Source organism: Benincasa hispida, chromosome 5 (genome assembly GCF_009727055.1).
Source record: "Benincasa hispida cultivar B227 chromosome 5, ASM972705v1, whole genome shotgun sequence".
In the NCBI taxonomy this organism is placed as follows: domain Eukaryota; kingdom Viridiplantae; phylum Streptophyta; class Magnoliopsida; order Cucurbitales; family Cucurbitaceae; genus Benincasa; species Benincasa hispida.
Window position 1 is genome coordinate 41,678,198 of NC_052353.1, and position 22,148 is coordinate 41,700,345.

Here is a 22,148-nt window from a genome sequence, read left to right on the forward strand (position 1 = left end):
TATATATATATATATTTTAAAATCATTTCTTTTAAAATCCAACAAAAAGCACATGGCCATCATGTATCTAAAATTAGCGGTTAGACATAAACATAAAATAATATAAACCTCATTTTCTTTTAAAAACAATCCAAAAATCAAAAGTCCATAATGTGTCACTCCTCCATTGCTCCAAGTGGCACCTTTCAGTTGGTCCACTTTGATAAGAAAAATTATGTCACATCTTCAACTTGGAATTTTTTTCTTTAAGATTGTTTTGACCATATCTTCTTCGGTCCGATTTAGGATCCAAATGAGGTTGGAACTGTTGTTTCGAACTCTACACAATAGACACTTCAAGACACTCAAGTTATTAATAAATAAAAGGAGGTTTGTTATCATCAAAACATTCATCAATTTATTAATTAAAATTGATTAATTTGAGATTAAGGATAAAAAAGTCAACATTGAAATGTTGATAGAAATTTAAAACCCTATTAATATTGTCTTTAAAAGAACTTTGTCCACTTAATATAGACCTTTGGCAGTAGAAACTTATGAATTTGAACAAAACTCAATAAATAAAATATTAAGGTCTTGTTTGGTAATAATTTGGTTTTTGACTTTTTGTTTTTTTAAAATTAAGCTTATAGTTACTAATTTGACCTCCAAATTTCTTCATTTGGTATCTGCTTTTTACCAATGGTTTAAAAGTCATGCCAAATTTTGAAAACTAAAAAAGGTAACTTTTAAAAATTTGGTTTTGTTTTTGGAATTTGTCTAAGAATTCAAGAAAGATGCAAATCATTGGAAGAAATGGAAAGAAAATAAACCTAATTTTCAAAAACAAAAAACCAAAAGCGAAATGGTTACCAAACGAGACCTAATTAAGCTAAGTTTCAAATTTGGTCCCTATGATTTTTAAAAAATATATTAAAATTTACTTTCTATATATTGATAAAAACTCATTAGTCCCTATCTTAGAAACTATTGATAAAGCCTTCATCAAATCAAACGATAGAAATTATTAAACCATTATGACTAAATTCTAACTTTTAAAACTACTTGGACTAAATTCTAAATTTCTCAAAACTATAATTTGGTCCTCTTAATTATCATCCAAAGGTTGGAAAGTTGATAAGTGGAAGCTTCTGTTTATAATTTCTTCCATGCTAATATAATATTATGCAAGATTGAAGAATGAAAGATTCTAAGTACAACACAGCAAAATATGTTTATCACCATTTTTCCTTGGCTAGTATTTAAAGATTTCTCAAAATCTTTAGCAATTCTAATCTGTTTATGAACCACCCAAATTCCTCTTCCCTTATCCATTTCCCCCTTCATCTTATTCCATACAAACCCCCTTTCTCCCATCCTTCCCATCATCTTCAATTTCCCCCCATTTTCTCTTCCACTCAGGTTCAATCCCTTTTTTCTTCCCTCAAAATCCCTTTTCCCATCTGGGTTTTCACTCAATTTGACTCTTCCTTCTCTTCCTCTTCTTTCAGGCATCATTTCAATGGCTACAGCTTCCGCTACCCTCTCGCCGGCTATGCCCACCGCCGCCCCCATCGCCGCCGGCTCAAGGCGGCAGAGGCAAACCAATGTCCACTACATAACTGGGCTTAACTCCTTTGGTGGCTTGAAAGCTCACAACAATGTCGTCTCCTTGGGCCTTCCGGTTTGTGCTGATCAATCATTTGCTAACATTATGAGTTCTTTGAAATACCCATCAAAGGGAAAAGGGAAAAACGGCGGTGGAGCTCTCTCTTCCACTTGTAATGCCGCTGGTGAGATTTTCAGGATTGCTGCCATTATCAATGGGCTTGTTCTTATTGGAGTGGCTGTGGGGTTTGTTCTTCTTCGGATTGAAGCATCTGTGGAAGAGGCAGAATGAGAAGCTACTAAAAATGGCTGATAATGGTTTCAGTTATATGAAATTTGTAAGTTAATCTGTTGCTTTTTACCAGTTATGGTAGAACTCAATTGTTTCCATCAGTCAAAACAATTGACAAAATTCATTTTGCCTATTTATATCCCCTGCTTTCTCATTTCAAAATAATGGCATTGTAGTATATTGTTCATCTGCTTGGGTTTCTCTGCAAGAGGAAATGCATATTCTTGTAAATTCTTTTTGTGCTTTTGGATCTTGAGAAGAATAATAAATGAACTTTGTAGGCAATTCTTGTAAGATCAACTAGTTCTTTGGAGAGACCACCAAAAAAATACAAAGTGATTATCAAATGGAGCTTAAGTTATTGTGCATTTGAATCCGCTGTTAATAAGTTTCGAAACCGAAAACAACTTTGTCTCAAGATAAACTGAAAGAAAGGGATATCCACATACAATCCATTTCCCCTGAATTTCTGTTTTGGAAGTAGAATGTTTTGTGAACAATCTCCTAAACAGAGCTTGATTCTTTTAAGCAACATTGAACCAAGCAATGATAGATTTTTGCACCAGCAACTAGAATTGGTGTAATGAACTTAGATGTTATTTGGGTTGTAGAATCAAGATTGGAATGAAAATTAGACCGGAGAGGTTATGGTTTCAACCCATGGTGACCACTTACTAAGATTTCATATCTTACGAATTTTTTTGACATCCAAATGTTGTAGGGTCAAGTGGATTGTTGAGATGCGTGTAAACTGGTCCAAGCACTCAACGGTATTAAAAAAAAAAAAAAGAAGACAGGAGAATGAACCCAACCATTGCACTCTAATGTATATAGAGTTCAATTTCACTAGAGTGAACTTTTATCTTTACTCTCAAGTAGAGGTTATTTTGTTGATTAGACGAAGTTTTGGTTGGGTAACCATGCTGAAATTTGTTCAATCCAACTTCTAATACAAAGCCTACATGTAATAGATGCATTCATTTTCCAATTCTTGTGACATATGGCTTGAAATTGAATCTTCATGAACAGAAGTGGGAGTTATGGAGCATTTCGAATTGACTTAACTTAGAGGAAAAGAGAGATTTTGCAGTAAGGAAACAAAAGGGCAGGCTACACATGACTTGTCTAAGGTTGATTGTTCTTTGGAAGACATGGTAGTGTACATAAAAAGCTTCCTAAAGGCACAAAATTACCCTACTCCTCTTTTATGTTCACAATAGCTACTGATTCAGTAACAAAAGATAGGATTATAATCTTTCAAATCAGATATAGATTCTAATCCCAATGTTTAAAATGGTTGGACGGCAGATGAACAAGCCGCTCGGGAAGATAAAAATGAGCTTCATCCCAGTTAATAGGCATGTATCAGAGTTCATCATAGTATAAATGCTAGAATGCCAAACAATACAGGACATGAAAAGTAAAGGATCCTTTCTCCATATGCGATTCTAATTGTATTGGATCTCATTAGTGCTTGCATTTTCAGGGTCGGATGTTGAATGTTTATGGAATGTAAGAAATAGCATTCATAATTTTTCTTCTTTCACAAATACTACTATTTTTGGCGTTTTAACGACTCGTTCCAAAACAAAAATTTAGTTTCTTTAAATGCCAAACCATTTTTTTTTTTTTTTTTTGATTTCTCAATAGATTCTAGAAATGTCCATAACACAGGGCAAGCTTCCGTGTCCCCACCTCCTTTTTTAATCTCTATCCCCATGAAATTTATTGGAATAATCTGATCCCCATAGAAAATTCACAGGAATCAGGTTCTCGGAGGAAAATTACTTGTTAGTTCTTTTTATTAATTTATCTACTATTTATCAAATTTTAAAATTTATTTTCAACTATATAAATGATTTAAAAATTTGTTTATTAAACAGGTCATTTCTATTACATTTTTATTCAAACAAAACACTATAAGTTTTTCTTATAAAAACAATAATATTTAACGTGTAAAATATATAATTTAAATATTTTATTTTTTAAAGTTAAAATTTAAATATTACAACATAGTCGTCTAGTCTTCAAAGTTTTAATATCTTTATCTTAGATATACATTAAAGTATGAACAAATTATGATGAGAATTAGGAGAAAATTAATTGGTAAAAACAAACTATAATTTTTAAAGTGTGTGTGTATAATATATGGCAGGTTGGGACGGGGATGAGGAATGTATTTCCTATTTAGCCAATGAGGAGAAAATTCACTCTCTCCCTCCACCATTCCTCATCTAATGAGGAATTTTCCATCTCGTGTAGGGTGGGTCCTCATGAGATAAATGGACTTCTCTAATGGAATCCTAGCTTAAGAAGAAAACCACGACTTACTATTATTATGTACATCTTCCTCAAAACTTGTGTAATTTTTCCCAAATATTATATATGTACTCTTTTCAATTTTCCTATTCATCAATATCCTCAAATGTATCCGATTCCACCAAGAAAGTCCAACAAAATTGGTGGTTTGGACGTGATATTTATAGAAACTAAATTTTTGTTTTGATTTCCATATCGATCCTCGTCAAGATGCACTGGAATGAGCCATCAAAATAATTAGCAAAAAGAATGCTATTTGTGACTGGTGGAAACTTTGAGTACTATTTCTAATCATTTTCTCAAAGCTAGTTTCTCCATCAAGTTTGTGTCTGCAAAACATACACAAGTTCTATATGTTTTTATTCTGATTGATGGTTTTAATTACAGAGCAATCACAGCCTTTTCAGTCTTAATATGACATTGTCTTGACCCTCTTGACCAATTGATCACCTCATTCATGACCTTGCTGCTGGTAGCTGTATCAAAGCATATTGGTACCTTTTGCACTACTCAAAGCTGCTCGTAGTCCGTTAACTGGATCTTCGAGCTACAATTTTCAGATTTAGTACATTTGAGGCTTATAAATCCAGTAAATATAAGAATTCCTGCTAGTATCCAACTGAATTGCAGGTTGGCAAGTGCTCGTGCCCTCATATCAGCTTCCTTGGAGGCACAAATGACTGCTCCGAGCATTTCGTCTTTGCCGTTCTCGATGATCCTCATGCTGCAACCCTTAGGAACTAGGTTTGGAACCCATAGCATGAACCCCATGTTCATAAACCAACACCCTTGCAGAACAACCAATAATGAAAGAACAAGAGCTGCAGGGAAGTTGGTAGGATAACAAGCAGCTACGAGTACCGACACGAGAGATGCGAACACTATGATCTGCAAGAGCCAATGGTAATGACCTTCGATGCCATTATGGTCAGCCGAGTGGAAATGGAGCAAGAACAGTTCTTGACTGAAAACGCAGGCTGCAAAGACGCCTTCAACACCGGATAATACGCTCGATGAACGATTCAGCTCGTTATAGAAAATAAAACCTGAAAATATAGCAAGGTGTAGGAACATGGTTGCATGCTCCAAGTTGATGATTTGGAAAGACAAGTGAACAAAAGGGTAGTCCCAAAATTGTCTGAAAATTGCAACGATCGAAAAAGAGAACACGAAAATGAGCTCCAAGTACTTGAGTATGGAAAGCGGGTGATTGAGAGGGTACCAAAATCTTACTTTGAAATTTGAAGAGCCTCTGAGATTGTAGGTTTTGATTGTATTCACAGTATGCCAAAGGCCAAGAAGAGTGAATACAAAACCAGATGCTACATGAGGTACAAATTGCCCCATTGAAACCTCTATTTTCAAACTCTAGCTTACCAAGTTCAACCATAAGCCAATGCAATTTTATATCATCTCTTTTGGTTTGTAGATACAACCTAAAAATGCATATGGTTGTCTAGTCAAATATTTTGGTGCATAATGTATGTGTTTCCACTAGGAAAGTTATTGTCAAAAGTTGATAAAGGAGCTTTAAAAATTGGATTCTGATGGGTCAGTTCAATACCTAGATGCTCAATGTAGAAAATTAACTAAAACAAAAGATTTTGAAATTGTTGACCTTAACTTGGGTTAAAATCTCTGATGATTCCCATGTAGTATGAATAAAATTAATAATAAGGTGGAGAGCAAAACTATCATGAGTTAGCCTAGCGGTCAAGAAAGACCAGATAGAGTTGATATGAACTTATACTAATATCCTCGAGGTCTAAAGTTCAATTTTTCCACTTTACATTGTCAAAAAAAAAAAAAAAAAAAAAAAAAGAAAGAAAGAAAAGAAAAACAAACCAGGTAAATAATAACAAACTTATAGAGACTAGGTTCAAGCCATGGTCATGACCACCTACTTATATTTATATTCTAAAATTAATTCAAACAGTTGTTCTGTGAGATTAGTCGAAGTATGCTTGAGCTGTTAGTATATTCACAAATATCCAAAAACAACAACGATAACAATAATAGTAAGGTGAAGAATAAGAAACACAATCAGTCTATTAGTATGAGATGAGCCTATGTTCAGTTTGACATATAAGTTATGAGTCCAAAATTGTATTTGGAGTGTCATAAGTTTTTGTTATCTTCTTTAAAAATGTAGACATATGTGGACAGTTTGTAATGCACCAAGTGTGGAGTGTATGTGGTGAAAAACTATTAAAAGAATATTGAGTGAATTTGGTGGTAAAGATTAAAATGTTATGATATTCTCTATTGGGAGTTAGCTTCAAGTAATCAACAATGAGTATAATGTTAGTAAAGCTCCATTAGAGATACCATACAAATGCCTCAAAATCAATAGTTTTTATTTTATTTATTGTTATTATTGTAACCAAGATCATGTAGGGATTTAAAAGTAATTAAAAAAAAGACAATCACATATGGTGAAGTATCTCAATTAAAACCATCACATGTTGCTCATTTAAACTCATAAAGAAGGTGAATTTATGATGGATTTGAGAAAAATCCTTCTAATAAAATGTAAATATTGCACAATAACGAGCCCAGACTTGAAAAAAATGCTTTTCAAAAAATCCAAATTTTTATTTAAATAATTTGATAAAAACCGGTTAAAATACACTTGAAAAACTATTTTGAATAGTTGTCAAACACTCTAATTTTTTCCAAAATAACTTATTTTTCAAATTAAACATTTGAAAATGTAATCAAAACACACCCTCAATAAAAAAAAAAGAGAAAAAAATGACAATCGGAACAAAAAAACAATAATCTTTTTCATCCTTGGTGCAGTAGAAGCATTAATTAGTGACATCGAAAGTAGATCCAAATTAAAATTTTGACAATTATTTGATCAAAATCTAGCTAGTATTTTAATTTTAAAATGTCCCTAAAATGGAACCGGTGAATTATAGTATTTATAAGCTTAATTTTTAAAAATCAAATCATCATCAAATCAAACCAACTCATGTATTTTAAAATTAAACTACAACTCCAAAAAAAACATCTTAAAGAGAAAAAAAAAGATTAAATTTAGTGAGAAACCAAACCATGGAAAGCACCGATTAGTCCACGTCCAAAGAAAGCTCACAAATCTACTTATAAATGATATTAAAAAGAAAGTTATATAGTTTGATTTGTATTAATATGTGGCTCATACTTTTAAGTATTAGAAGATAGTAGCATTGCAAGGAATTTAGTGCAGTCAAACCAATGGAAATAGTGATAGTGAAAGCTAGCAATAAATGAAGCATATTGTGTTCTATACCTACAAAAGCAAAGATTTAATGCTTGCCTTCCTAGATGCTCATTGGCTTTATCCTCTAAGTGCACTATAAAAAGAAAGTAAAGATCAAAAGCAAATGCTAAGTGGAGGGTAACTTTTGTTTCAGATTAACAGAAAAAACTGTGAAAGAATCACCTACAATAAAGCTTTTGGACTTTCCTTGACCCACTTTTGAATATCCATTTCAATCTGTAATAAAGTCGTCCATAATCTTATCTCTTGTGCTCTCCTTTATTGTTTTGATTTGGTCGATGATATAGGAAAAGATGAAGACGAACGACGAAACGTCTTGCGAGCATGAATTGTACTGGTCCATGATCTGTAACTTCGCCAACCAAAGGGAAAGAAAGTTGAATGGTCTCATCTTTGAATTACAGCAGAGATAGCACCATTGATGAGAAAGAGATTAGGTTGAGAATTTCCTTTGGATTCTATTCAAGGGAACAACTGATTCTGCTTCAAATCGAAACTTATCATTTTAGCGTTTGAACATCGTATTTTATAGCGATTCAGAATCCGTAAAAGGCTCGAGAAATTTATCCTTGTTCACAACTTGATGGGACAATGGTATGTGAAACATATTGGAATTTCCTCTTGTTAAAGAGGCAGGAGCAGAAACTTCAGTACATGAGGGCGACTCTTTCTCCTGAAGGCGCTCTACGGAAACTTCTACCAAAATAGATACTCTTTTATGTGTTCTCATTTTCAACTGGATTGTTAACTTTTGTAATACCTTCAATCAATGAGAAATAAGTGCCATCATCAGGTGTAATTCCTTTACTGACCATTTCTTTAAGAAGCTCTTCAGCATGATCAGCTTCTTGGTTTTTGCATAACCCTTGTATAAGGGCATTATATGTTAGAAGAGTCGGATTGAATCCTGTATTGAGCATCTCATCCCGTACTCTGAAAGCATCCTTTATGTCACCTTGTCTACTATAACCACTTATTAATGTATTGAAACTAACATGGTCGGGCTTGATCCCTCTTCTCTTCATCTCATCAAAAAGTTTGCGAGCTTCTTCAACTTTTCCTTCCCTGCAACGCCCTTGCATTATGGTATTGAAAGTCACTTCATCAGGTGGAACCTTCATCCTATCCATATCTTTCAGAAGCTCTAATGCACGCTCGACATTACTGTTAGAGCAATGACCATCAATCAAAGCATTAAACATAATGACATCTGGCAACACACCTTTACTTGTGATCTTCTTAAACAAATCATTTGCCTCCTTCATTCTGTTCTTTTTGCTCAAAACATGAATAAGTGATGTGTATGTCACTTTTGTCGGCCGAATACCGCTCGTCAACATTTGATCACGTAGACTAAATGCTTTCTTTGCATTTCCACATCTACAATACCCATTTATCAAGATATTATATGTAATAGCATCAGGAGACATTCCTTTCTCCTGAATTTCTTTGATCATACCTTCAGCTTCATCTATTCTTTGCTCCATAAACAATGCATGAATCAACAAGTTATAAGTTGACACAGTTGGCATTATGCCCTTCTTCAACATCTCATCTTTATAAGAAAAGGCAATATCCAAATTACCCTTATTGCAAAATCCATCAATCAAAGTATTATAAGTTACAGCACTAGGAAGCAACCCATTTTGTACCATTTCTTCAAAAATCTTTGATGCTTCTTCAAGTTTTCCTAGCTTGCACATCCCATTGATAAGAGAGCCATATGTGTAAGAATCAGGTTGGATCTTTTTTCTTTTCATAGTATCCAAAATAGCATCAGCCTCTTCAACTCTCCCTCTTGAACAATATCCATGAACAATCGTATTATACGTAACGACATTCGGTTTAACCCCTAAACTTTCCATATGCCCAATAAAATCCTTGGCCTTCTTCAACTTCCCCTCCTTGCATAGAACATTAATCATAATGTTAAATGTACAAACACTAGATTTAATCCTCAATCTAAACATCTCAGCATAAAAAACCCAAGCTGCCTCAATTCTATTCAACTTCAAACACAAACTCAGCAAATCATTGCAGGTCTCAATCTTAGGTAAAATACCCTTTTCCTTCATCATGTAAAAACACTCAAAAGCCTCATCTACCCTATTCATTTCACAACAAGATTTAATCAAGTAATCGAAAACAATACTACTTTTAAAACCCAAACGATCACGAGAAGCAGCTAAACATTCAAAAATCTCCCTGATTGAATTAGTAGTGCCACACCCAACAGCCTGTTTGAGAAGCTGTAAAGTGGGTTTGGGAGATGGAAGACAAGCAACAATGACAATGGCAAGGCAAAGAGTTTCGGCATCAAGTAATTGAGGCTGCAAGTGGTTTAACAATTCGAGAACAATCTGTGGAGATTCGTGGAGATTTTGAAGGGTTTCAGAGATAAGCGACGGAGTCAGAGTGGATTCTACTTGTTTGATGAAATGCCACTGAGAGGACCGGGCAGATTGTTCGAGAGAATTCTGGGTTTGAGGCGAAGTGGTGTCTGTGCTTGAATTTGTGGATGGAAATGGAGATTCCAGTGGAGTTTCTTGGAGAGAAATCGAAGAGAAGGGTGCGAAGGATTGGGAATTAGTGGTTAGTTTGAACTTCAGAGAAGAAAGCTTCAGAATTTTGAAACGATTCATGTTTAGGGTTTAGGAGAGACAAGAAGGAGAGAGATTTACCTGACACAGAGAGGGAAGGAGGAGGCTTTCCTGCTTGTTTTTGTGGGTGAAGGCTACGGCTGTTGAAGCTTCAAGCATTATTTTCCTAGGTTTAAATCTCTCTCTTGACATTCACAATTTTGTTCAATTTTCGAAGTTTACCTATTTCTTTATTTGGTGTTTAAACTTTCATAAGTATCTAATTGTATATACCTATACACTTTATTTTTTGAAAAAGAACTGATTAAAATAAGTTACAACAAGTAACTACAATTAAGGTCCTCATTAAATACATGAAACATCCAATTAAGATAATTAAACTCTCAACAAGTAATACGACCTTCCTCTTTAAAGGAAGTAGCTTGGAGATTTACAAAATTAATAACAAGCACATGCTAGAGAGTGAGCAACAAAATTACAAGAATGCTTATATAAAACTAAAGAGAACACACCAATGTATTGTGCAAGCCCAATAACAACGTCCCCCAAATTCTTAGTTTCCAACAAATCAGTCAAAGGCTCATTAAGGGCACTAATGATATCTTACGAGTCATACTCCATGATTAGAGGTTAACACAACTCCCTTCTCAGATGGATGTGAGAAGCCAAACCAACTCGACCCGAATTGCATCCCCTTCTAGCGCATTTATAGGCTATCTTTGGTCAAAGTTATTGAGACGAACGTAGATAGAAGAGTCTTGAGAGTCATGAACCATCCACCCTAAACTGCCCAACTTATTTTCATTGCACCAGGAGGCATTAACATTGAGCTTCCAATGAGGGGACCACCTCTTCCGACTCACACAACTCTCGAACCTTATTGGGGAAGTGCGACCATTGACTTCAACGAGATTGGCCTAACAAAACTTATCAATTAGATTGAACACTCGAATATTGATCCTCTCACCACTATCCGCCGAGGACGACAAATGATTTTTTGAAATTCCAAAGGTTTCATAAAATTGTGATCGCCTTCGATAGATTTTTAAATCTTACCTTGTTCCAGTCCACCTCCAGAGATCTATATATACTCACACATTAAGCAATTAGAAAGTCAAATGCATAAAAACCAAAAACTTTCACAATATTCATTGTGATCCAACTTTCAAGTCTGTTGTACTTTAGCATTTGAACTTCCAAAATATCTTCTAAAAATCCTTTTAGAAAACAAATGTTTTGATCCTTGGTATGTTACTTTCTTATCTTATATTCATGTTCTTCACTGTTTGTTGAAGCTTAGCTTATACTAATATTTAAAATAAAAGTTATGATCAAAGTAATAATTATTTTTTGTTAAAGTGAGCTTAGCTTAACGGTAATTGGTATGATCTTCCTTTCTAGAGATCGAAGGTTCGTTCTCCCATATTTTGTTATACTAAAAGAAAATTCAATGATTAAATAAATTTTCTAAAAGTTAAGACACCAAAATATAATTTATATTATATTAAAAGGGACTAACTCAATTTTTTTAACTTCTCTCTTTGCCCTTAAACTTTTTTAATAATGACTATTTTGTCTCCACACTCATGCACTCTTAAAGCCTATCTCGTTGATAGAATTTTGGTATATTTACAAATCTTTAAAAATGTTACTTTTAATTATTAACCCTAAAAGTGTTTAATTATTAACCCTAAAAGTGTTGTTATTTAAAAATTACAACATTTTTGTGAAAGAAAACTCATAGGATATTAAATCTTAGATAGATGACTCCCATATATTGAACTTATGACCTCTTTTGTCCTTTTATCAAAGTCATGCCCTCTATTTTTCATTTTCATTTTTATTTTTTACAATATGTGGGATGGAAAATTGAACCTCTACAAATATTATATCAGTTGAGTTATACTCATTTTAACAATCATACCCCCTATTAACCACTAGGCCAATCTATAATGATTATGGCACATATTTTTATTAATCAATTTTATTAAGTAGATCACTACAATTTTTTAGCTACAATTTAAAAAATAAAGACTTCAATAAAAAAAATAAGAAAAAGAAAATTGTATTCCATGCTTTCAGTCCTTTTTGAAAACTCATAAACGATGCTCTTATTTTTCATCTTTCTAGTTATAATTCAAATACAACTAAAAGGTTAAACAAAATTTCAAATATGACCAAAGTATTGTTCTAAAAAAAAAAAAAAAACTCCCCAAACATACTAAGTTCATTGAACATATTTATTATTCTATTTGCCATTCATGTTGTTCTTCAGTTTTCAGGAAGAAAAAATAATTCTAAATAGGAAGGTATAAATACACCTTGAAAACATTTCAGCATCTAATTTAACCTAACTTCCAAGAAACCTAGCTAATATGCATTTGCATAAAGGGGTTTCACCATTTTCCCCTTTAATAGCCTAAAAGTTTTAGATGAGTTCACCTCAATCAATCCATCATACAATCAATCTATCTAATATGCAAAAACGGTCAATTACAAGTCATTATCATGAAATTTCCATACCCTAACCAAAAGAGCTACAAATCAAGAACCGATTAAGAGCATGTTTGGATTGCTTTATAGATATTTGTTTCTAAGTACATAAAAGAAAAAAAAAATTTAAGCCCTCAGAAAGTCAATCCAAACTAATCTAAACAAACCTTGAGTAGATTATTAGAGATTTTCATCCATTTTGTGTATAGTTCTATCGATTAACAGAACAGGAAGATAAGTTCAACCAAAGAAATCACCATTCACTACATTAAATTGTGAAAAGATCAAGAATGTATAAATTACTTTATAAAGAACAAAAAAAGTACTTCAATACCATTTTTCCAGATACAACTCTATCTTCCTCAATTTCCTAGATCAATTCCGAAAACAGAAATAAAAAGAGAAGGAAGAAACTTTAATGCCAACTAACATCTCAGAATTGACAATGGCTGACAAAATTTCGTCTGCAATAGGTGCAGCTGCCGTGGTGACACCATGATTTGTATTCGAAGGTTCTGCAAAAAGGAACATCTATATAAAGTTAACTAACAGATTTTTTTTTTTTTTCCTGAAGAAGTTAAAGTTATTAGAAGACAATTCCAACTATGTATTGGTAGATTTTAGAGCATCTCTGTGCCACATAACACTTCTGCTACTTAATTAACAGAAACTTGTACTGATGACATATTTCACAAACTAAACCACCAAAAACTCAGAGGATTAGATACATTCTTGTGTGTGGTCTAGATTCAAACAGAGCTACTTCCTCCATTTTTCTATCTCAAAGTCGGAGAAGTTCACTTGATTGAAAAAAAAACAAACCTCTGGTTAGAAAAAAAAGCATATAAATACAGTAAATAGATGGTAAACCCCTAAACAAACAAGAACAAACTCAACTGTGTATTACTCTCAGAAAAAATCATCTCTGAGCATTTGATTTATGCATTTTCATAATTTCACTATTTGGTAAATAAAAAGAAGGGTTAAGCAAAACAACCCAGAAAACAGAGGTAAATTCAAATTACCAAAAGAAAAAATGTTTAAAGAACTGCCGGAGCTTCCCTATACCTATCCTATTTTCTTTTTTTGAGATTGGGCAGTCTGTACAAAGGAGAGGGACGTAGTCACAGGGCCCTTTCCATATATAATCGTAACTTCAGAAAATTGATACGGCAGACAACATAACATAGAACATAGTTGCAGATTAAGCACTTCAGCACAAGCATTCTCTAGCAATTCTAGAACAGGGATAATAAAGAGTCTCGCACTGAAGCTAGGGTCTCCCCGGAGTAATGATCTGGTAGTGTATATGATATAAGTAACCAATTGAAACCATCCTCCTCAGGGGTGTGGTAAAGCAACATATTCCCTTTGCTTTGATCCCAAAATCACCTAAATCCGTTCACAATTGGTCAGAAACTAAACACCAGAGCTTCTGGGGTAAGATATATTATTGGGTGAAGTTTAGATTTGATCAGGCTATTTACTCCAAGTTTCTACCTTGTAGTCAGAGAAGTTTACTCGAAAGAAAAAGATAAAGCCTTTAAATATGGTGTATCAACAATGACCAAAAAGATGTGTATACAAGGTATATCTTTAAGACTTGATGACCATAAACAAACACAATAGCTTAATGCTTTCAGAACAGTTTCACAAACTTATCTGTAAACAATTTATCACAGGGAAGAGGAGACAAACCAATTGGGTATTTTATCACGCCAAAGCAAGGCCTACCCTGGGTTCTAAACTGATAACGTATATGAAACTAAGCTATAAAACTAACCAAATGAAACCATCCTCCTGAGGGATGGAAGGGAAGCAACATATTCCAAAATTCAAATAAATTCCAAATTGAGAATCAACTGTCCTTCCATCCTCATAGCGATTAGAAAATACGGAAGTAGGAACAAGGTAGCCTAAAAGGAACCACCGAAAGCATGTATAAAAAGGGAAAAAAATGATTGCAACGAACATTCCGGCGATAATAAACAAATTCGAAGTTTCGATCGGTTAATAACCTGAATTGTTAAGCGACGACAATAGGCTGTTGTTTAGAGGGCTCAAGTCCTTTGTTATTCTTCTGATTAGAGTCTCCGAGAAAATCTTCCATGTTGTAGATGACTGTGATGTAAAGAGAGCAGCTAGGGCACCGAGCAATCTCTTCGCCGAGCTTAAGATCCTCCTTAGTGATCTGGAACAAGTCGCCGCAGGGGCATGGGTACGTGAAGGCCTGCAGTTCCTCGTTCCACTCCATGTCTTCAATCTCCACGTCGTCGTACGACATCGTTTCTCCGGTGGATTCGGCCGATTCTGCGGCGACGGCGAGTCTGCAACCGCCGAGTTCGGAGGTAACGAAGAAGATTGAGGAAGGACGAGGGCTTTGGGTTTCTTTGGAGGACTCCGAATTCCTAAAAACCGCGTCCAATTTACGCTTTATTTATTTATTTAGTTATTTCCGTTTTGACTTAATTCCACCGCTCCCCCAAATATTATGGTAAAAATAATGCGATTTCACCGACTTTCTGAGCTATGGTGTGATTTAGAATTCGACAAATAATTTTGAATTCTTTCTTTCATTTAGAATGAGAAAAATTTGAATAACTCACTTCTAAATCATATGAAATCGAGTGAAAATTTGACCATTTTGTTTAAAAGAGGATTTGCAACCATTTTATTGCTTTAACAAACACATTTGAAATTCTATATGATTTAAAATTTCTCAAAATCTTTATTTTTAAACTTCTAATTTTATTATTTCACTTTAAATAAATATTAAATTAGTGTTTATTTCTTGTTATTTTTTCCAAAAACTTTTTGATATCTTATTAGCATTTTTACTATTAATTCTGAAAAGATATTCATATATGCTATTTTGAAAATTATTATTATTATTTAGTCAATTTAGATAAAAATTAATTTTGGCAGACTAAGTATAAGTTTTATTGAAAATATAGAGACTTACTGAACATATCTTAAAGTACAGGGACCAAATGATATTGTAATCTAACTTTTAGTTAACCATAGCCTGTGTTAATAAATATTTTATTTTTGGGAAAAATACCTTTATGGTCCCTAGGTTTTGGATCTATTGTCTATTTAGTTCATAGGTTTCAAAATATTATACATTTAGTTCTTAAGTTTTGAGTTTGATTTTAATTTAGTCTCCAGGTTTCAAAATGCTACAATTTTACCCTTACATTTGAATTTTGTTTCAATTTGGTCTCTATGTCTTGAAGTTTACACTTTTAACCTCAAATTTTCACTAAACACTCACTTTTCGTCTTTTAAAGTTAATTTATATTAATAAATTAAAATTGTTAAACGAATTAAAATTAATTAAGTTTTACTATTTTTATCACTTTTAAAATTAAATTTAAAATTTCACTTCTAATTATTTTTTAATTAATTAGAAATTGACGTCAATAATTGAAAGTAAATATTTAATGAACAATTGAGGTTAAAAATGTAAAATCTTGAAATCCGTGGACCAAATTGAAACAAAATTCAAAACTCAAGGGTAAATTGTAACATTTTGAAACTTAGGAACTAAATTGAAACAAAACTCAAAACTTTAGGACTAAATGTATAATATTTCAAAATCACTACAAGAAATATGACCTTTTGCAACTAAAAAATTCGTCGCTAAAAATAATATTTTGTTGCAAAAACTATTTAGCGACTAATTTATATCGTCGCAAGCTTTTGCCGCTAAAGCCCAGTCGGTGAATTTTTTTTGCGACTGTTTGAAAGAAAACATTGCATTATGCAACGATACGAGCGAAAGGTCGCATTATGCGACGTTTACTACAACATTCAATGTTTACTAAAAGTCGTAATATGCAACGTTTTCTAAACATGTTTATAAAGTTTCTATGTTCGTTGCATTGCTCGCTGTTGTATGTTCTCGATGTAATAATCTTGCGACGTTTTAGTTACGTCGCAAATCTTAATAATATTTAAAAATAATATTACAGTGCAACTTAATTGTACTATATATTAAAATATGTTTATAAAATCCACCATATCCACTACAAAAAAAAAAAAAAAAAATCCACAATTAGTGATCTTAAAAAAAGAAAGTCTTGCATATACAATTAATCATCACCTAATTAGTGATCTTAAAGAAAAAAAATAAAGTCCAAAATGTAGTCATCACCAACAAGGTCCAATTTAGTCATGCACGCATAGATACATATCAAATTATTTTAAAACACAATTCACATATTCTCAACAATATCAAAATTAAACAAATTCACCGTTTAAGTAAAATGATTAATCCATTTTATGTTATGAATCGTAAGTGGTCTAAAACATAATCATCACAGACCTAATTCACATAATTTCAAGCATAATTATCACAAAAAAATTATCATGTCACAACAAACATAAATTCTCAAACACTCACCCCTTCTCCCAACCACCTTTTCCAAAACAACGACAAATATAAAATATCATTAGCTAAATCACATAATAACAAACATAAACATCTTCTACAAGTAAAAAATCACAAAATATTTTGTCATTCTTTTTCTCTTCTCCCCTACCTCCTCCTCCCACCCACATTCACAACAACAAATACAAACATTAATTCTTTCTTCCCTCCCCCAACCACTTTTTACAACCAGAAAAAAAAAATGAAATACTCGATCAATAATTATCACATAATAACAATTATAAATATATTTTGCAATTATTCTTCTCTTCTTCCTCCCATCACAAGAAAAAAAAAAACAAAACATAAATACTCATATTCCCCCCTTCCCTCATCTCCATGACAAAAATTATGAAATATTCAGAATTACATCACTAATCATAATCAATTGATGAAATCACTGTGCACAAGTTAAAGCTAATTTGACTAATATGAACATCAGTTGAACTAATGTAATTACTTACTAAGAGAAGCACTTCCTCTAGTGAATCTTTCTAGAAATTCATTCATTTGACTGAATTTTCTTTCATACTCTTGACGTTGATTTTGTAATGCTTCTTCCATAGCAATTCTATTTTTTTCATTCTCTCGATGTTCACTCTCCATAAGTTCTTCTGTCTTTGCAAGACGTGCCTCTAATGATTAGACATAATCTTGTGAATACGTTTCTTTTTTACTTCGAGGTGGTTTTAGTCCATATCCCATCCCTTTAACATATGTATTTTTTCCTCTAAAATGATTGCCATAATTTCTTCATCACTCATTACCGTATTGAGGTTTCTTGCTCTAGTTTTAAAGCAATCATTTTCCCTATATGGTTCAAAACAAACAAATAAATGCATAAACTTCAAAATATTTGAAATTAATATTATTTGTTAAAACATTTTAAATAATACATACATATGCTTCACATGTTGAATCGTCAATCCAACCTTTTGCAACAGATCAATGAGTTTGGTGGAAGATGTCGATGAGACTTAAATAAGTGTCATCATCCCTTATCTTAAAAAATAATATTCAATATTTGTAAGCAATATAATATAGGTAACCATGGATGATATAATTCTTCATTGCTTAACGGCTACGTCGATTGGTGTTAATCGTCACATTTTTACGACTTTTTTTTTCTTCCATTTTGTCGCATAGTTAGAGATGAAAATTATATTTCGTCATTGTAACGCAACGATTGTGAAATAGTCGCTAGTAATTTTTCGCTAAAGGTCCGATTTCTTGTACTGAACCTAAGGACTAAATAGAAACTAGAGCCAAAACCTAGAGACCAAGAAGATATTATTCCTTTTATTTTTCCTATTTTCTTTTTCTCATTCTCACTGCCTCTAGCCCTGTCCCCACCCCCTATTCCATTCTTCGTCCTGTGAATTTTCTTGCGGGGAACAAGATGGGGATTCCCCATGGGGATTTTGCAGGGAAAATTTCTCCACAATCATTTTTGTCTAATAATTTCTTTTTATTTCTGTTAAATATATATATTTAAAAATTCCTTAAACATATTCAATATAACTTTTATTTACATAAAATATTATCAATTTTGATAATAAAAACAATGATACACAAAAAGATATAATTAAAATGCTAAATTCTCATAATTTTTATAAATTAAAATTCAACAATTAGAACATCATATCTTAAATATTACAATATCTAAGGAATTAAAGTAATAAAGTCTTAAACTTAAATAATTAAAACCTCCATAATTATCCCAACAAAGTCTACAATATTAATATTAATATATATATATATATATATTATAATTTATAATTTATATACAAAATGTTGGGATTGATGCCCTAAATCTTGTAGGGTCCTATAGTTTGTAAACACTTGTATGAACAAACACTTTGTGATTTATGATATATGATATTTTATTCACTTCCGTCTATGAAATATTTGATATTTTAGTTGCATTAACCACAAACCAATAAACTAGAATCCATGGTTATCTTTGTAACTTAAACATGTATGTGGAGACATACAAGTGGATCGTATTTTAAGTGATAACCTAAATGGTCTGTAGTATATGGATAAGGAGAGATACCTTATCCTGATGACACTATGAGTATGACCCATTTTGTAGGTATTACAAATGTTGTAAAATGCTACAAATGATCTGATCCTGATCATTCATGTATTAGATGCGAGCGGGGACATTCTATACAAAGGAGTTTGTATAAGACTAGACCACAAAATGTTTAATCTCGTTATATAACGTCGTTCATAATTGAGACTTTCATTTCACTAGGATGACCATATGTAACATGACCTTAATCCTGAGTGAGTTGTGAACTCCTGCACCTATGAAAGCGATCCTTTGATTTGCATGGGTGAGAGTAGCCAGATCCCCGACTCAACAAGCCTACCATTTTGGGGATTCGTTTGATTGGAGAGATGGGAACTCAGCTACACAAAATGGAATTCTCTCATTCCCTGAAGCAGGGGTAAGTAGATAAACTACTCCCTTAAGGGTTGATTCCAGGGCTTGAACAATGTCGCGCCATGATAGGCGTCTTACTCAAAGAAGGAGGAGTAAAAGGTTGGAAAAAGTGTCGATGTTAGCGGTTGAGTCCGTTAGGGAGGTTGAGAACTGCAACTGAAATTTTGTTCAGAAGTTGATCGTTTAAAAGAAGGAAGAAATAGAAAGGACGACATGGAAGATTTGCATTTCTGAAGTTGGAAAGGGGTGTTCTCGAGAGTGGGAGACCGAACGTTCCATCGTGTAGTTTCTATCGTCGTGTGTTGTCTATCGTTTACTTCTTCTAAGCGATCGTGTAGCGAAGGCCAACGATTATGTAGTAGTGGTAGGCGATTGTGTTGTAATCTGTAAACGATCGTGTAATAGATTCTAAGCGATTATATAGGAGTTTGTAAGCGATAGCAGAAGTATTTTGTAAGCGATTGTCTAGTAATCCTTAGTGATCATGTAGAACTTGTAAATGATCGTTTAATATTTGATAAAAGATCGAGTGGCAATTGTAAACGATCATTTAGTCCTGTTTGACACTATCGTTTAATAAAGAACTCAGTCTTTGTTTAGCTATTGTGCCGGCTGATTACATAATCAAAGTATTAATAAGAATCAGCTTCCTAACACGCCACACCCTCTCTTGGCCCGAGAGGGGTTTAGTTATAGTAGTGTTGGGGTTGATGCCCTAAAGTCCCGTGTCCTTTAGTTTGTAAACAGTTTGTACTAACGCTTGTGATGTATAATATATGATATTTTACTTCACTTCTTGATTTTGCTCAGTTGTTTGTTTTATTTGCTTTACCACAAACCAATAAACCTAAAATCCTTGGTTATCTGTATGTAATTTAAGCACATATGTGGTGACATACAAGTGGATCATGTCTTAAGTGATAACCAAAATGGTCTGTAATATATGAATATAGGAGGAAAATCTTATCTTGGTAATGCTACGGATGCGGCCCGTTTTGTGGAATGGTCACAAGTGTTGTGACTTGTCACAGATGATCTGATCCTGATCATTCGTGTAGAGGATATGCGAGTGGGGGCGTCCTATATAAAGAGTTTGTATAAGATCTAAGCACGAAGTGTTAACGTCTCGTTATATAACATCGTTCATGATAAAGACTTCACTTCACTAGGATGACCATAGGTAACATGACTTCAATCCTGAGAGAGTTGGAAACTTTTGCCATTGAGGGCGGTCCTTTGATTTGTATGGGTGCGAGTGGCCAGGTCGCCGACTCAAACCTACCACTTTGGGGATTCGTCTGATTTGGGAGCTAGGAACTCAGCTACACAAGATGGAATTCACTCATTCCCTAGAGTAGGGGTAAGTAGATAGATAGCCCTTAAAGGCTGATTCTAGGGCTTGAACGATGTGGCCCCACACACCTTCTCTTGGCCCGAGAGGTGTTCACACATAGTTGGACTATGTTGTATTGTTCATTAGAGGAATCAGTGGTACTTAAAGAGTGAGATGTAACTACAGGGGTAAAACGGTAAATTGGTCCAGTTGTACTTACGAGCATTTGTGTAGGGTCATTATACTCATGATTGATTATATCCGATGGATACAGAAATATATCTGTGGTAAGAAAAGTTCGGCTATTGGTCTTTAGTGGAATGCCTGGCAGTTAACGGATGGTGGATCTCGTGACTAAAGAGTTTAGTCAGCTATTCACATACCGTTGGAGCTTTGAGCCACAGGTCCATAAGGTCCCTTTGGTAGCTTGGATAAAGTCGAGAATCAGTTTTTGGGTCAGTTTGAAATGTTCAAATTGACAAGAGGGAGTTTGATTATATATGATATAATTGACTAAATATATGAGATACATTATTTTTGGAGGCAATTAGATATATAAATGATTTTATATCAAAGTAGAGGAGAAATTACTATAGTAGATATATGATATCAAACTATAGGTTAAGAATATATATGATTATATTCATTATTTATTTAAATAGACGATTATGAGATAATTGGCCGAGAATTTCTCCTAAATCGTGCGAAAGTGGGAAGATCAATTTCGATTATTGTAACTGAAGAATAAAATGAAAGTTGTTTTTTCATTTTTTAAAAGGAGTTCGAAAAACTTGCTCACGGTGTGGGAACTTCACGATCGCTTAGTTAAAAGCCTATACGATAGCGCCCATCACCTAAACGATCGCACACCCGCGCACTAAATGATCGCACGTGTTCTCTGAACGATCGCTCACCTTCTCTAAACGATCGCTTAGTGCACTGAGCTTTCTAAATGATATTTACTAATTACTAGATGATGCTTAGTAAAAACTTACACGATCGTATACCTTTCTCTAAGCGACAAGCACTCGACTATACAATAGTCACCTACTATCTCCCACTTGCTTGTTTGTTCTATACGATCGTCCTTTCCTCCTCCCTCTACCAATTCCATCAAAGTTCACTCTTTGGATTCTCAGTTCGAGAACCAAGGGCTTCAAGTGGTGGTGTCGTCCCCGGTTGCTGCTTGTTCGTGCGCTGCCGTTCGTGTAGACGATCGTGGTGTTGGTAGGCGACTGATTGTTGGGCGATTTGAACCGTAGAGGAGTCGCTTCCGTTGGATTGAGTTTGAGTGAAGATAGTTTTCAACTGTTTTGTTTACTTAATCTGTTGTATTTTATTTGTCAAAGCATGCCTATAATTAGTGTTAAAA

At 33.6% G+C, this 22,148-nt stretch overlaps 4 protein-coding genes across 5 annotated transcripts; 1 reads left to right on the forward strand and 3 right to left on the reverse strand.

Annotated features, from left to right (window-relative positions):
- The first annotated feature begins 1,241 nt into the window (after positions 1-1,241).
- LOC120077620 lies at positions 1,242-2,113 on the forward strand. The gene is made up of 2 exons (XM_039031559.1): positions 1,242-1,401; positions 1,491-2,113. The coding sequence occupies exon 2, from the start codon at positions 1,502-1,504 to the stop codon at positions 1,877-1,879; it is 378 nt and encodes a 125-aa protein (XP_038887487.1). The 5' UTR covers positions 1,242-1,401; positions 1,491-1,501; the 3' UTR covers positions 1,880-2,113.
- Positions 2,114-4,537: 2,424 nt separating this feature from the next.
- Positions 4,538-5,990, reverse strand: LOC120077618 (transmembrane protein 45B). Its single transcript, XM_039031558.1, has one exon. The coding sequence runs from the start codon at positions 5,543-5,545 to the stop codon at positions 4,709-4,711; it is 837 nt and encodes a 278-aa protein (XP_038887486.1). The 5' UTR covers positions 5,546-5,990; the 3' UTR covers positions 4,538-4,708.
- A 1,328-nt stretch (positions 5,991-7,318) lies between these two features.
- On the reverse strand, positions 7,319-10,278 carry LOC120077617 (pentatricopeptide repeat-containing protein At2g15630, mitochondrial). The gene has a single exon (XM_039031557.1). It carries the CDS (start codon positions 10,106-10,108, stop codon positions 8,183-8,185), a length of 1,926 nt encoding a protein of 641 aa, XP_038887485.1. The 5' UTR covers positions 10,109-10,278; the 3' UTR covers positions 7,319-8,182.
- Positions 10,279-12,798: 2,520 nt separating this feature from the next.
- Positions 12,799-14,991, reverse strand: LOC120077496 (diphthamide biosynthesis protein 3-like). 2 transcript variants are annotated; one of them, XM_039031402.1, is made up of 2 exons: positions 14,578-14,985; positions 12,799-13,074 (listed from the first exon to the last, which is right to left on the reverse strand). In XM_039031402.1, exon 1 carries the CDS (start codon positions 14,841-14,843, stop codon positions 14,586-14,588), a length of 258 nt encoding a protein of 85 aa, XP_038887330.1. In that variant the 5' UTR covers positions 14,844-14,985; the 3' UTR covers positions 12,799-13,074; positions 14,578-14,585. The 2 variants fall into 2 exon arrangements, with proteins under 2 accessions (XP_038887330.1, XP_038887331.1); XM_039031403.1 differs by lacking the exon at positions 12,799-13,074 and adding an exon at positions 13,463-13,951 and having other exon boundaries at positions 14,578-14,991.
- Positions 14,992-22,148: the final 7,157 nt, after the last annotated feature.